The sequence below is a fragment of the Pongo pygmaeus genome, chromosome 19, assembly GCF_028885625.2.
Source record: "Pongo pygmaeus isolate AG05252 chromosome 19, NHGRI_mPonPyg2-v2.0_pri, whole genome shotgun sequence".
In the NCBI taxonomy this organism is placed as follows: Eukaryota; Metazoa; Chordata; class Mammalia; order Primates; family Hominidae; genus Pongo; species Pongo pygmaeus.
Window position 1 is genome coordinate 55,916,270 of NC_072392.2, and position 14,904 is coordinate 55,931,173.

General features: G+C 42.5%; 1 protein-coding gene and 1 pseudogene across 1 annotated transcript in view; one reads left to right on the forward strand and one right to left on the reverse strand.

The window, feature by feature from the left end:
* LOC129017007 (gametogenetin-binding protein 2-like) overlaps positions 1-14,904 on the forward strand; it is a 114,288-nt gene that overhangs the window by 18,510 nt on the left and 80,874 nt on the right. Inside the window, exons 5-6 of the mRNA XM_063655585.1 lie at positions 3,633-3,746; positions 14,423-14,632. Coding sequence (XP_063511655.1) covers positions 3,633-3,746; positions 14,423-14,632 — 324 coding nt within the window. The remainder of the gene's footprint in view (positions 1-3,632; positions 3,747-14,422; positions 14,633-14,904) is intronic.
* On the reverse strand, positions 10,002-11,423 carry LOC129017009 (small ribosomal subunit protein uS5-like; annotated as a pseudogene).

Genomic DNA, 14,904 nt, shown 5'->3' on the forward strand with positions numbered 1-14,904 from the left:
TTGTCAGTATCTTTTAAAAATTTTTTATTTTTTATTTTTTCATCAGCTCCTTCTTCCTTCTCAGATTTGTCAGTAGCTTGAGAGAATTTCTGACTCTAAATGCAGAGTACAGGCTAATTTTTCACATTAGAGAATGACCTGTTGGCTGAAGGCCTAGAGTGGTATGATACAGTAAAGAGCTTGCGTTCTGGTACTTTTTTTCTATTAAGCATATTCTTTGTTGATGAACTGAGAAGCAAGTAGCCCAGCATCTTATGCATCTGTGCTCATTGCTGCCTTCCTTCAAAGACCAGTCCTTCCACTCTTGCTCTGCACTCCATCTTCTTTGTTTTCAATCACTTTGCTTATTCAGTTACCTACTTTTGTTGAATTTACATTCAGCTCTGTTTTTCTATCTTTCAGCTTAAGAAACAAAACAAACCTCCACAGATTTTACATCCCCTTCTAGCTACAGTTCCACTACATGGGAAGTCATGTTTTAGAAGGCTGTTTACTGAGTATGGAATCAGTGTGAATGGACTTAATTGATCTTAAGTGGTGTCTGTCTCTTGACTAAGGTAGCTTCAGTTATTCCCACAGGCCACATAGAATAGCAGGCTAAGCAGTACAGTATGCTTAGCCAAGGCTCCCTCTCCCTTGGATGGTCACCACTATTAAATGCTACTATGATTCTCCATTTTATGTATTTCCACTCCCCCTCCTACTGCTACATCCCCACCCCCCCATAGCTTTTTAAATTTGTTTAGTCTATTTGCAGAGGAAGTATAATACAGTTGATTAGGTTTTAGCCTAATAAATAGAAATCTAGGTCAGCTTTTCTGAGAGTATTCTCTCATCTATGCAAGTAAACCCAGGTTACTGTCTGTCTGGGAGTAAGTTTGAGATCTGAAAGAAAGATCTAGGCTGGAGTTGTAGGCCTGTAGCTTATCTTAGAGAATGTTATGTAAGATCACCTAAAGGGAAAGAGAGTAAAAGAATTCTGAGGAATTTAATGGGTAGAAAAAGAAATTAGTAAAGAAACCTGAGAAAGAGTAGCCAGATAGATAGAAAGAAGCCAAGGTACAAAAGCGTTCCAAGGAAGTCTGATCAACTGTATTAAATGCTGCCAAGTTATCAAGGACCCAAAAGTGGACATTGGATTTAGTAACAGTGAGATAATTGGTGATCTTGATGAGCTGAGCTAGTGATTGAGTGGAAGCAGAATCCAGGTTACAGTGATGGAAAAGTGAATGCGATGTAAGGTTGTCATGGATTAAGCTGTGAATGGAGAGTATGAGAGCAGAACCAGAAAGTGGAAAGGTTATTTTTTTGGAAAGTTTGATCTTAAAAGAATAATAGAAGGCATAAGGTCTAGAATGTTTATAACTAAAATCCTGATTTGAGATACAGATTTTTTTTATAGAGCTTTTTTTTAAAAAAAAAAAAATGCCTTCACGTTCTGATGATATAATAATCATTCTTCAGCTCTGATTTCTCTTTATGAACCTTTCCCTCAATTATGAGAACTTGAGTTTGAGAGTTTTTCAGTTCTGGGAAATTATGCATTATACTAATCAAGTATAGTTAATAAAAGAGGGGCTGGGGGCGGTGGCTCACACTAGTAATCCCAGCACTTTGGGAGGCCAATGCAGGCAGATCATGAGGTCAGGAGTTCACGACCAGCCTGGCCAATATGGCGAAGCCTCGTCTCTACTAAAAATACAAAAATTAGCCAGGTGTGGTAGCACGCGCCTGTAGTCCCAGCTAGTTGGGAGGCTAAGGCAGGAGAATCGCTTGAACCTGGGAGGCAGAGATTGCAGTGAGCCGAGATCATACCACTGCACTCCAGCTTAGGTGACAGAGTGAGACTCTGTCTCAAAAAGGAAATATCACAGTTGAGAATAGAAGGATGTAGCATGGAAAGTGGAACAGATGATGTTTTTGTTGTCACAAATAAGGGGAGCTAAACTTTGGCCTGAGCCCTTGTGAGAGGGAGTACAGGGCTGAATTGTGTGGATAACTTATATTTTAGGCAGAGGGTTGAGAAATACCCATTTAGCTACATAGAGTAAGTTAAAAGTTCAGAGGTTTTTCCGTCTCTAGCGTCCAAGGTGTAATGAATTCCTTGGACTGTACTGAGACCTGCAGAAGAACAGACAGGAGCCAGTTGTTCAGAATCATGAAAAATCAAGAAGGCTGTGATTGAATGGCGTGTAAACCCACGTTTCCCTTGGAATGCAGGTCCAAAATAAATGTGCTGCAACAAAGCAAAATGTGTGGCAGTTTTCATACTGAAGTTGAACCCTGTTGGGGATGGAGAGTGAGAAGTTTTTAGTAAGTTTGTTAAAAAAAATTGTATAAGGCTGGGCTTGGTGGCTCGCGCCTGTAATCCCAGCCCTTTGGGAGGCCGAGGTGGGTGGATTGCTTGAGCTGAGGAGTCGGAGACCAGCCTGGGCAACATGACAAGACCCTGCTGTCTCTACTTAAAAAATACAAATAATAATAATAATAATAATAATAACCGGGTGTGGTGGTACACGCCTATGGTCCTAGCTATTCGGGAGGCTGAGGTAGGAGGATCACTTGAGCCCCTGCAGGGGTGGGGTTGCACTGAGCCAAGATCACGCCACTGCATTCCAGCCTGAGTGACAGAGTGAGAGTCTGTCTCAAAAAAAAAATTACCACATAGTTCTTATTAATTTAGGCTGTATAAAGTGTTCATGTTAGTGTACTATCTTTTAGTAAATGTAAAACTTATTCACTGTAATTAATCTGTGACCTTCCCAGCTACTTGTACCTGTGAAGGTAGATAATAGTTTTGTTACCATGGTTTAGCTTTTAAAAAGGAGTGATTACAAAAAAAAAATTGAGCTGGGCATGGTGGCTCACACCTGTAATCCCAGTGCTTTGGGAGGCTGAGGTGGGAGAATGGCTTGAGGTCAGGGGTTTGAGACCAGCCTGGGCAACATAGTAGAGACCTTGTCTCTACAAAATAAAAGTAAAAAAAAAAATTACTTGATGATGATCTCATTAAATAGATCAAAACTTCTTAGAATTTTCGATTTGTGGAAGATTGGTCTGTGTTTATAAGGGAAAATACTTGATAATTTTTTTGGTCATTTTGACTTTAGAACATTCCAACTATATTTGCTCATAGAATACTTAGTTTATTAACCAGTTGCTGTCTTCATAACTACAAATGTTAAATTGTATCAGATAAACTTGATAGTCAAGCAGAAGTTTTTATATAAAGATATGAGCACACATTTAAATGAACGTTATATTAATAGAAAATGAGTATGTAATCATATAATTTGTAAACATGTTCTAATATCTTAATCATTAAAGTGTTCATGATTTTAATTTAGACTATAGAAATTATTTCTTCAGATTATCTCAGTGTCACTAAGCTTTGTACTATACTACACTACAGTGAAGGGAGCAGTAGCAGTGTCAGTTCAGAGAAGTTAAGTACAGATAAGAGAAATAGTGAAGACCACAGGAAGGACAGCAAGTATAGGATCATTTTCTATTATGGACCTTTCCAGGGAACAGCCAGGTAAAATCAAGCAATACTTTAATCTGTTTTTTGTTTTTTTAATGTTTTACCCTTTTGTATTCTCCCTTTCCACTAATACTTGTTCTTTCTACAGAGGTTGTTGGATGGATGGATGGGAACTAATGTCACAGGAATGCAGGGATGAAGTAGTTTTAATTGACTCGAGTTGTCTTTTAGAAACACTAGAAACATATCTGCGAAAACACAGGTAAGTCTGATGGTTGTTCCAGTATAATGTGGAAGGTGCCTTATGTGTCAGTCACCTAGAGTGGCCTGTCACTGACCTCTTTTGTATAATAGCATTCTAGCCTTCCCTTTAATACTTGGCACTAGGCGGAGCTTAATGTTAGAGTAGGCAGTTCCTTTTTTTTTTTTTGAGATGGAGTCTAGCTCTGTCGCCAGGCTGGAGTAGAGTGGCGCGATCTCGGCTCACTGCAACCTCTGCCTCCCAGGTTCAAGAGATTCTCCTGCCTCAGCCTCTCGAGTAGCTGGGATTACAGGCACACGCCGCCACACCTAGCTAATTTTTGTATTTCTAGTAGAGATGGGGTTTCACCATGTTGGCCAGGATGGTTTAGGTCTCCTGACCTTGTGATCCACCAACCTCGGCCTCCCAAAGTGCTGGGATTACAGTCATAAGCCACTGCGCTTGGCCAAAGCAGTTGCTTTATGGGATGACTCTCAGGGTTAGCCTTCTTGTGTTAAGCCAGCATCTCCTATTTTGTGATTTTTTTTTTGTTTTTGAGATGGAGTCTCACTCTGTTACCCAGGCTGGAGTGCAGTAGTGAGACCTAGGATCACTGTTCCCTTCGCCTCCCGCGTTCCAGCGATTCTCCTGCCTCAGCCTCCTGAGTAGCTGAGACTACAGGCGCATGCCACCACGCCCGGCTAATTTTTGTATTTTTAGTAGAGACAGGGCTTTGCCATGTTGGTTAGGCTGGTCTCGAACTCCTGACCTCAGGTGATCCATCTGCCTCGACCTCCCAAAGTGCTGAGATTACAGGCATGAGCTGTGCCCAGCCTATGGTAGCATTATCAAAATTAAATTAGTAGCTTTTTACTTAATATTTGAAGTATTTCTGTCATTATCAGGACCCCAAAAGAGAGTTGATATTCATGTGTTTCGTTACTATAAAAGTAACTTCAGATTTTCCTTTATGGAACACTACTTTTACAAAGGAATTTCCTTTTTTTTTGAGACGGAGTCTTGCTCTGTCGCCAGGCTGGAATGCAGTGGCTCGATCTCGGCTCAGTGTAACTGCTGACTCCCTGGTTCAAGAGATTCTCCTGCCTCAGCCTCCCAAGTAGCTGGGATTACAGGCACATACCACTATGCCCAGCTAATTTTTGTATTTTTAGTAGAGATGGGGTTTCACCATGTTTCCCAGGATGGTCTCAGTCTCTTGACTTGTGATCCGCTCTCCTCAGCCTCCTGAAGTGCCGGGATTACAGGTGTGAGCCACTGTGCCTGGCCTACAAAGGAATTTTCTAAGTGTCATTAACATTTGGAAATTCATAGGGAGGAGAGTCCAGTAGAAAAGGAAACTGGTGGGCTGGGTGCGGTGGCTCACATCTGTAATCCCAGCACTTTGGGAGTCTCAGGCAAGTGGATCACCTTAAGTCAGGGGTTTGAGACCAGCCAGGCCAACGTGGCGAAACCCCGTGTCTACTAAAAATAAAAAAATTAGCCAGGCATGGTGGCACGCACCTGTAGTCCCAGCTACTTGGGAGACTGAGGCAGGTGAATCGCTTGAAACCAGGAGGTAGAGATTGCAGTGAGCCAGGATCGTGCCACTGCACTCCGACAGAGCAAGACTCTTTCTCGAAAAAAGAAAAAGAAACTGGTAAGGTAACATCATCTAGAGATGGTGTTCTTGGGGCAGTTGTACTGTTTAAATTTGTTACATGTTGCGTTTGTGGTTGTATGTCCTTTGACTTTGAGGCAGATACACACAATTATTTTGGGAGTGCCTCTAAAAATCAAGTGAATTATAAAAACTGGTGTCATTACTTTATGTGGCAGTAAGCTAATGACTTTGCCCACATACCAAGTTTATTGGTGTTTTTCTTTTTTCAATTAAAAACTTTCTTTCTTTGTCTTTTTGGTGGATTATGCCGAAGAGAGTAGAGAATGTGTCACTTACTTGGAGTTTTACAGGAACTATACAGACACAAAACATATCCTTCCTCTTTAAATATGAATTGATCCTCCCAAAAGATAGTTTTTGTGGGTGATAAATGACAAGTTATTAGAGCACATGTTTTGGAGTTTCTTATAATGGTTTTGTAGATTTTCCTATGTTTAGGGTTAGTGTTTTAACATTTTTAGATGGATTTTAGTCCATTTTATAAATATCTTAACAGTTGTGAGAAAGTATGGTTGAGAGTAATAATTAAGGCAGTAAGTGATGAATTTAAGGAGATTGTATTGCATCTGGATTCTACTAATTGTAACTGTACAAGTTAGTTGACTTTTCTGTGCCTCAATTTTTATCTTCTTTAAAACAAACATAGGCTGGGCGTGGTGGCTCACACGTGTAGTTCCAGCACTTTGGGAGGACAAGTCAGGTAGATGGTTTGAGCCCAGGAGTTTTAGACCAGCCTAGACAACATGGTAAAACCCCGTCTCTACAAAAAAGCAGAAAAATTAGCTGCCGTGGTGGCACAAACCTGTAGTCCTAGCTACTGGGGAGGCTGAGGTGAGAGTATCGCTTGAGCCCAGGAGGTTGAAGGTGCACCATGATCACAGTGGCCGTGATTGTACTACTGCATTCCAGCTTGGGCAGCAGAGTGAAACTCCATCTCAAAAATAATAAAAATTAAAATAAAATTAGCAGCTGGGCGCAGTGGCTCATGCCTGTAATCCCAGCACTTTGGGAGGCCAAGGCGGGTGGATCACCTGAAGTCAGAAGTTCAAGACCAGCATGGTCAACATGGCGAAACCCTGTCTCTACTAAATATACAAAAATTAGCCGGGCGTGGTGGCGGGTGCCTGTAATCCCAGCTACTCAGGAGGCTGAGGCAGGAGAATCGCTTGAACCCGGGAGGAGGCAGAGGTTGCAGTAAGCCGAGATCGCGCCATTGCGCTCCAGCCTAGGCAACAAGAGTGAAACTTCGTTCCCCCCCCACCAAAAAAAAAAAAGAATTGTGGTAGAGGCCGGGCATGGTGGCTCATGCCTGTAATCCTAGCACTTTGGGAGGCTGAGATGGACAGATCACATGAGGCCAGGAGTTTGAGACCAGCCTGGCCAACATGGTGAAACCCCTCTCTACTGAAAATACGTAAATTAGCCAGGCATGGTGGTGCACTTCTGTAATCCCAGCTACTCAGGAGGCTGAGGCATGAGAATTGCTGGAATCTGGGAAGCAGAGTTTGCAGTGAGCTGAGATTGTGCTACTGCACTCCAGCCTGGGTGACAGAGTGAGACTGTCTCAAAAGAAAAGTATTATGGTAGAACATCGTCAGATACTACACTTGATCTTAGTCAAAAGGCTGAGACATGATAGAACATCATTAGAAATGAGGTGTTAATAAACTGAAACCTCTGCCTTAAGGGTTTTTTAAGGCTGGGCATTGTGGCTCACGCCTATAATTCCAACATTTTGGGAAGCCAAGGCAGGAGGATCACTTGAATTCAGGAGTTCAATACCAGCTTGGGCAACATAGGGAGGCCCATTTCTAAAGGCTGAGTGTGGTGGCTCACTCCTCTAATCTCAGCACTTTGGGAGGCAGAGGTGGGTGGATTACGAGGTTAGGAGTTCAAGACCAGCCTGGCCAACATGGTGATACCCCATCTCTACTAAAAATACAAAAATTAGCCAGGCTTGGTGGCGTGTGCCTGTAATCCCAGCTACTCAGGAGGCTGAAGCAGGAGACTCACTTAACCTGAGAGGTGGAGGTTGCGGTGAGCCAAGATTACGCCATTTGCGCTCCAGCCTCGGCAACAGAGCAAGACTCCATCTCAAAAAAAAAAAAAAACAACAGGCCGGGCGCCGTGGCTCACGCCTGTAATCCCAACACTTTGGGAGGCCGAGGCAGGCGGATCATGAGGTCAGGAGATTGAGACTATCCTGGCTAACACAGTGAAACTCCGTCTCTACTAAAAAATACAAAAAATTTAGCTGGGCTTGATGGTGGGCGCCTGTAGTCCCAGCTACTTGGGAGGCTGAGGCAGGAGAATGGCGTGAACCCAGGAGGTGGAGCTTGCAGTGAGCCGAGTTTGCGCCGCTGCACTGCAGCCTGGGCGACAGAGCGAGACTCCATCTCAAAAAAAAGATAATAGTAAATAAAAATAAATAAATAAACAAAATTAAAAAATTAGCTGGGTGTAGTGACACACCTGCAGTTTCATCTACTCGGGAGGCTGAGGTGGGAGGATCACTTGAGCCCAGGAAGGTTGAAGGCTGCAGTGAGCCATGATCATGCCACTGCACTTCAGCCTGGGTGACAGAGTGAGACTCTGTCTCGAAAAAAAAAGTTTTAAAAAAGTCATATGCAATGCTGCTTTTACAAATGGGAAAAATTCTCTTTTACGGCTTTTATATCCTATTTTTAACTCGCTATTTACTTACGCTTACAGTTGTACAATCAAACATATATTAAACTACTATGAGAGTATAAAGCAGTAAAATGGGAAAATATTTCAAGTTTTATTATTGTTCTCTTTGACATTTGACCATTTAATTACCTGAAAATGTGAACTTGCTATTTATAACCTGAAAATGTGGAAGTATTTGTTGTTATTTCTGTGTCCGTTTTTTCTCTCCTAAAGGAGAGACTTTCTGTTCCTGCTTGCATGTGTGTGTGTTTTAAAAGAACACAAAATAAGGCTAGGCACGGTGTCTCACAGTTCAGCATTTTGGGAGACTGAGGCGGGCGGATTGTTTGAGCCCAGGAGTTCAAGACTAGCCTGGGCAACATGGCAAAACCCTGTCTCTACAAAGAATACAAAAATTAGCCATGCGTGGTGGCACACACCTGTAGTCCCAGGTACTCAGGTGGATGAGGCGGGGAGGATCACCTGAGCCTACTAGGGAGGTTGAGGCTACAGTGAGACAAGAGTATGCCACTGCACTCCAGCCTGGGCCACAGAGTGAGACCCTGTCTCAAAAAACCGTGAAACATAAATTTACCTTTTAAACAGTCTTTAAGTGTACATTACAATATTGTTAACTATATGCACATTGTTGTACAACAGATCTCCAGAACTTTTTCATCTCACCTGAAACTATACCCATTGAACACCTTTTTTCTCCCCTCACCCCCTAGCAACCACAATTCTTCTTTCTCTTTCTGAGTTTAATTATTTTAGATAGCTAATATAAATGGAATAATGTAGCACTTGAATTTTTGTGATTGGCTTATTTTACTTAGCCATTATCTAAGACAATACTTAGATAATGTCTAACATTCATCTATGTTGTAGCATATGACAGGATTCCCCTCTAAAAGGTGAATAATGTCACAATACTGTGAGATTATTAAAAATGGACAGTGAGTGTCACAGTATATGTGATATTATTCACTTTTCTTTTTTCTTTTTTTTTTTTTTTTTTGAGACAGTCTCGCTCTGTTGCCCAGGCAGGAGTGCAGTGGCTTGATCTCGGTTCACCGCAGCCTCTGCCTCCCAAGTTCAAGTGATTCTCCTGCCTCAGCCTCCTGAGTAGCTGGGATTACAGGCACACACCACCACACCTGGCTAATTTTTGTATTTTTAGTAGAGACAGGGTTTCACCATGTTGGTCAGGCTGGTCTCGAACTCCAGACCTCAAGTGATCCACTCGCCTCGGCCTCCCAAAGTGCTGGGATTACTGCACGTGGCTATTCACATTTCTTTATCCATTCATACATTGATGGACATTGAAGGTTGCTCTTACATTTTGCCTGTTGTCAATAAATGCAGTAATGAACATGAGTGTGCAAATATCTCTTCAAGATCCTTGCTATCAGTTCTTTTGGATATATACCTAAAAGTGAGATTCCTGGATCATATGGTAGTCTTATTTTGAAGAACTTTCATACCGGTTTCTATACCAGCTGTACCATTATACATGCCTGCCAACGGTGCATAAGGGTTCCAATTTCTTCACATCCTCGGTAACACTTGTTATTTGTTGTTGTTGTTTTGATAGTGGTCATTCTAATTGGTTTAAGGTGATATCTCATTGTGTTTTTGATGTGCGTTTTCCTGATGATTAGTGATGTTGAGCATCTTTTCATATGCTTGCTGGCCATTTGTATATAATCTTTGGAGAAATGTCTATTCATGCTTTGCCCATTTATTTATTTACTTTTAAGTTATTTTATTTTTTTGAGACAGGATCTTCTTTCTTGCCCAGGCTGGAGTGCAGTGGCATGATCCCGGCTTTGCCCATTTTTAAATTAGGCTATTTTTTTCTGTGATTGAGTTCTAGTGGTTCTTTATATTCTGACTATTAACCTCTTATTCAATATATGGTTTGCAAATATTTTTTCCCATTCTTTGGGTTGCCTTTTTACTCTGTTGATCGTCTTTGCTGTGCCAAAGTTTTTAAGTTTAATGTATAGTCATGTGCTACGTGATGACATTTTGGTCAGTGATGGACCACATATATGACAGTGGGCCCGTAAGATTATAATAGAGCATACTGCGTTGTAGATCAAGTAGAGGAAATGATTAATATTCAGTGATGGTGCTGGGACATTTGGTTTTCCATGTGAAAAAAATATAAATAAAAATGTATACTACCTAGGTTTGTGTAAGTACACTCTGATGTTCGCACAGCAGCAAAATAGCTAACAATGCATTTCTCAGAATGTGTCCCATTGTTAAGTGATATGACTGTAGTCTTTTTTTTTTTTTTTTTCCTCAGGCTTAATTCACTTTATTTTTCTTGTATAAAAACCCTGTGTTGTAGCCACAGCTGGAGCCTGGGTCCTCTGCATGGAGACTCTGGTGTGGGTCTTGACGAGGTAGTCAGTGAATTCCTGACAGGAAGACTTGATGAATACAGTCTCCTTCCAGAGGTCGAGGATCAGGTAGCTGTAGGTCTTAGAGACGGCATGAAAGGTGTCCTTGGTATAGTTACCCAGGGTGGCAGTGCAGCCCCTGGCTAAGGTATAGCAGTCATCAATACCAGCCATCATGAGCAGCTTCTTGGGTACAGGCACTGAGAGGATGCCAGTGCCTCTGGGCATGGGGATGAGGCGCACCAGCACAGAGCCGTGGCGGCCTGTCGCCTTGCAAGGGATGGTGTGGGGCTTGCTGATCTTGTTCCCCCAGTAGCCTCTGTGCACAGGGACAATAGAGAGCTTGGCCAGGATGATGGCCCCGTGGATGGCAGTGGCAACCTCCTTGGAGCACTTAACACCCAGACCGATGTGGCCATTGTAGTCCACAATGGCAACAAACATCTTGAACCTGGTGCGCTGGCCAGCGCGGGTCTGCTTCTGCACCGGCATAATCTTCAAAACCTTGTCCTTGAGAGAGGCCCCCAGGAAAAAGTTAGTGATCTCAGATTCCTTCATGGGCAGGGAGAAGACATACATCTCCTCCAGGGACTTGATCTTCATGTGCTTGACCAGGCGGCCCAGCTTGGTGATAGGCATCCACTCCTTATCCTTGGCCTTGCCTCCATGAGCTTTGCAGCCTCAGCCGCGGCCTCGGCCCCGGCCCCGGCCCCGGCCGCGGCCCCGGCCCCGGATGCCACTGCCAAAACCTCCGCGGAAGCCACCGCGTTTCCCCATCCCAGGCGATCCCCACCGCCGGCCGCCACCAGCATCATCCGCCATTTGGTGTTTTCTCAGAGAAGCGTCTATTTTTGTTTTTGTTGTGCATGTGTGCTTTTGGTGTCATAGCCAAGAAATCATCACTTAGTCCAGTGTCATGAAGATTTTCCCCTATGTTTTCTTCTAGTTTTATGGTTTTCAGATGTTAACATTTAGTTTTTAATCCATTTTGTGTTAATTTTTGTATATTTTTGCCCATATTTAAAACTTTAGTGAAATAACATAATTTAACATTATTTGTCAGCATTGTTGCCTCTGTTTACCAAGTGGGCTTAGAGCCTCTAATTTAACATATATTCTTTTTTTTCTTCTTTGAGATGGAGTTTCGCTCTTCTCATGCAGGCTGGAGTGCAGTGGTGCGATCTTGGCTCGCTGCAACCTCTGCCTCCCGGGTTCAAGCAATTTTCCTGCCTCAGCCTCCTGAGTAGCTGGGATTACAGGTGTATGCCACCACATCCAGCTAATTTTTGTATTTTTAGTAGAGACGGGGTTTCACCATGTTGGCCGGGCTGATCTCAAACTCCTGAGCTCAGATGATCCATCCGCCTCTGCCTCCCAAAGGGCTGGGATTACAGACGTGAGCCACTGCGCCCAGCCCATATCTTCATTTTAAGAAACATCGTTATCTACTATTGGTCCAGCAAAACGTGTGTGCATGAAACAAAGATATGGCGGTAGAAGGGTAAATACTATAGTAAGAAGTCTAGGCCGGGCGTGGTGGCTGATGCCTGTAATGCCAACACTTTGGGAGGCTGAGGTGGGGGGATCACTTTGAGGTCAGAAGTTCAAGACCAGCCTGGCCAACATGGTGAAACCCCGTCTGCACTAAAAACACAAAAATCAGCCAAGTGTGGTGGTGGGCGCATGTAATCCCACCTACTCAGGAGTCTGAGGCAGGAGAATCGCTTGAACCTGGGGGGCGGGTGTTGCAGTGAGCCAAGATCACCACTACACTCCAGCCTGGGTGACAGAGTGAAACTCCATCTTAAAAAAAAAAAAAGCACGAAGAAGAGTATAAATCAGAAGTATTAATAATAAGAGACAACTGAAAAGTTTTTTGTTTTGTTTTGTTTTGTTTTTTTGAGACAGAGTTTTGCTCTTGTTGCCCGGGCTGGAGTGCAGTGGTGCGATTTTGGCTCACTGCAACCTCCACCTCCCGGGTTCAAGTGATTCTCCTGCTTCTGCCTCCGGAGTAGCTGGGATTACAGGCATGCGCCACCACGCCTGGCTAATTTTTGTATTTTACTAGAGACGAGGTTTCTCCATGTTGGTCAGGCTGGTCTCAAACTCCCAACCTCAGGTGATCTGCCGGCCTCAGCCTCCCAAAGTGCTGGGATTACAGGCGTGAGCAACCATGCCTGGCCAGCTGAAAGGTTTTTAAGCTGAGACACAGATAATCAGATTTGTGCTAGAAAAATTATTTTGGTGTAAGAAATGCTTCAATGCTAGGAAGAGTGGAAACAGGAAAGTCAGTTAAGAAGCTTTAAAAAAGAAAAAAAAAAACAGTGGGCTGGGTGCGGTAGCTCAAGCCTGTAATCTCAGCACTTTGGGAGGCCAAGGTGAGTGGATCACCTGAGGTCAAGAGTTCAAGACCAGCCTGGCCAACTTGGCGACACCCTGTCTCTACTAAAAAATACAAAAAATTTGCTGGGTATAGTGGTGGGCACCTGTAATCCCAGCGACTCAGGAGACTGAGGCAGGAGAATCGCTTGAACCCAGGAGGCAGAGGTTACAGTGAGCCGCGATGGCGCCGCTGCACTCCGGCCTGGGCAACAAAGAGAGACTCTGCCTCAAAAAAAAAAAAATAAATATATATATATATAGCATAGGCAACTTAAACCATGCCAGAGGGAATTGAAAATAGGGACCTACAGGAGAAACAAGAAAGAGTGAATACTAGTTGGCTCTACTCAATAGGAAGACCCAGGGAGAAGTTGGAATTAACTTAGATTTCCAGCCTGGGTGACTCTGAATGGCTCTGAATGGCAGTGTTCTTAACAGGGATTGAGAAGGAACATAAGAATAGAACAGCATTACCCTTGGACAGTGAATTTAAGGTGTTGCCTATTGGACATCTGTCATGTCTTGTCACTTTTCGATATGGGTCTGGCCCTCAGGCAATAGCAGAGATTTGAATGGAGCTGTAGAGTCACAAGTCATCTTTATAGCCACGTTAGTTGAGGCCATACGCATAGATGAGCTCATTTGGGAGATGAATTTAAATCAAAGAGATCAAAATTTCCTTGTTTCACTTAACTAATCTTCTTAGCCAGTTACTCTTATTGTGAGCGTGGCTTTTCCACCTGACCAAGTTCTTCTTGTTCCAGGAATTCAAAGATAAAGAAACCAGGCTCTATTATTTCTTTCTGATTGATTGATATTTGGTTTCTGAAAGAAATTTTCTTCCTTCCCTACATTCACAAACTCTTCTATTCTTTTGCCACATTATATACACTTAAGTTTAAACCAGTTTCCGTGTATGTTTTTTTGTATATTATGTTTGTTATTGAGAAATAGGCATTTTTGGGAAGACAGAATTTGGCATTTTGGAAATAATCAGAGAATTAAAAAATACATGCACCACTTTCCCATTCTTCTCCCCACCCCAACCCCTACCCCTATCCTCAAATGCTTAGCTAGTGAAATATTCAAATGTTGTAATAGAAATTGGAGTCAAGGTTTCCTGGCTGAAGAGACCATCTATTTTCAGAGGCTGGAAGGAGAAAGAACAAACCAATCAAGAGTCATTGGTTTGTTGCCTCTATTGTTTTATTTCTGACCTGTGCAAATAGCTTTTGAAGTGGAGATATGCTAGTTCTTGGTAACTAATACTTTTCTGGGCATGCATTTTATGAAATAATAGGTATGTATCTGCCTCATTCTTTTAGGCTATGTGTTTCTCTAGTTTAAAAATAATTTGCCAATGAAGGTCTATCTGTATTTATGCAATCCCTAAATTTGTATTTACCTTACATGCGTATGTTTTAAATGTGTGTATGGAGGCTTTTTTTGGATGCTGTAGATGGGAGAGAGTGCCATCATCTAGTACACTGTTATATGCCACAAGAAATAATTGCACAGCCAGTTCTTAATTTTGAGGTTTTTCTTTTCAACAGGTTTTGCACTGATTGCAAAAATAAAGTCCTCCGAGCATACAATATCCTTATTGGTGAACTTGACTGCAGCAAAGAAAAGGGCTACTGTGCTGCACTTTATGAAGGCTTGCGGTGCTGTCCACATGAACGACACATACATGTTTGCTGTGAAACAGACTTCATTGCACATCTTTTGGGTCGTGTTGAGCCAGAGTTCACAGGAGGGTATGAGTATGTAATTTGCTAGAATGGGCTATCTAGCGCTTTGCTTCATTTTATTACTGAAAGTTTATTTTCATCACCTTCTGTCTCAGTACATATGATATATGTATAAATTAAAGTATGCCTGTAAAGATTTTGCTTCTCTTTAAAGTATGCATTTCTTAATTGACTGAAAATAGGGAAAAACTGTTCTCTGGTGTTTGGTTCAATCCTCTGCTAGTTCTTGCTTGAAGGGAGGCAGGCTTTTTTGGCTTTCGTTGTTACAGACTATCATTTTCATT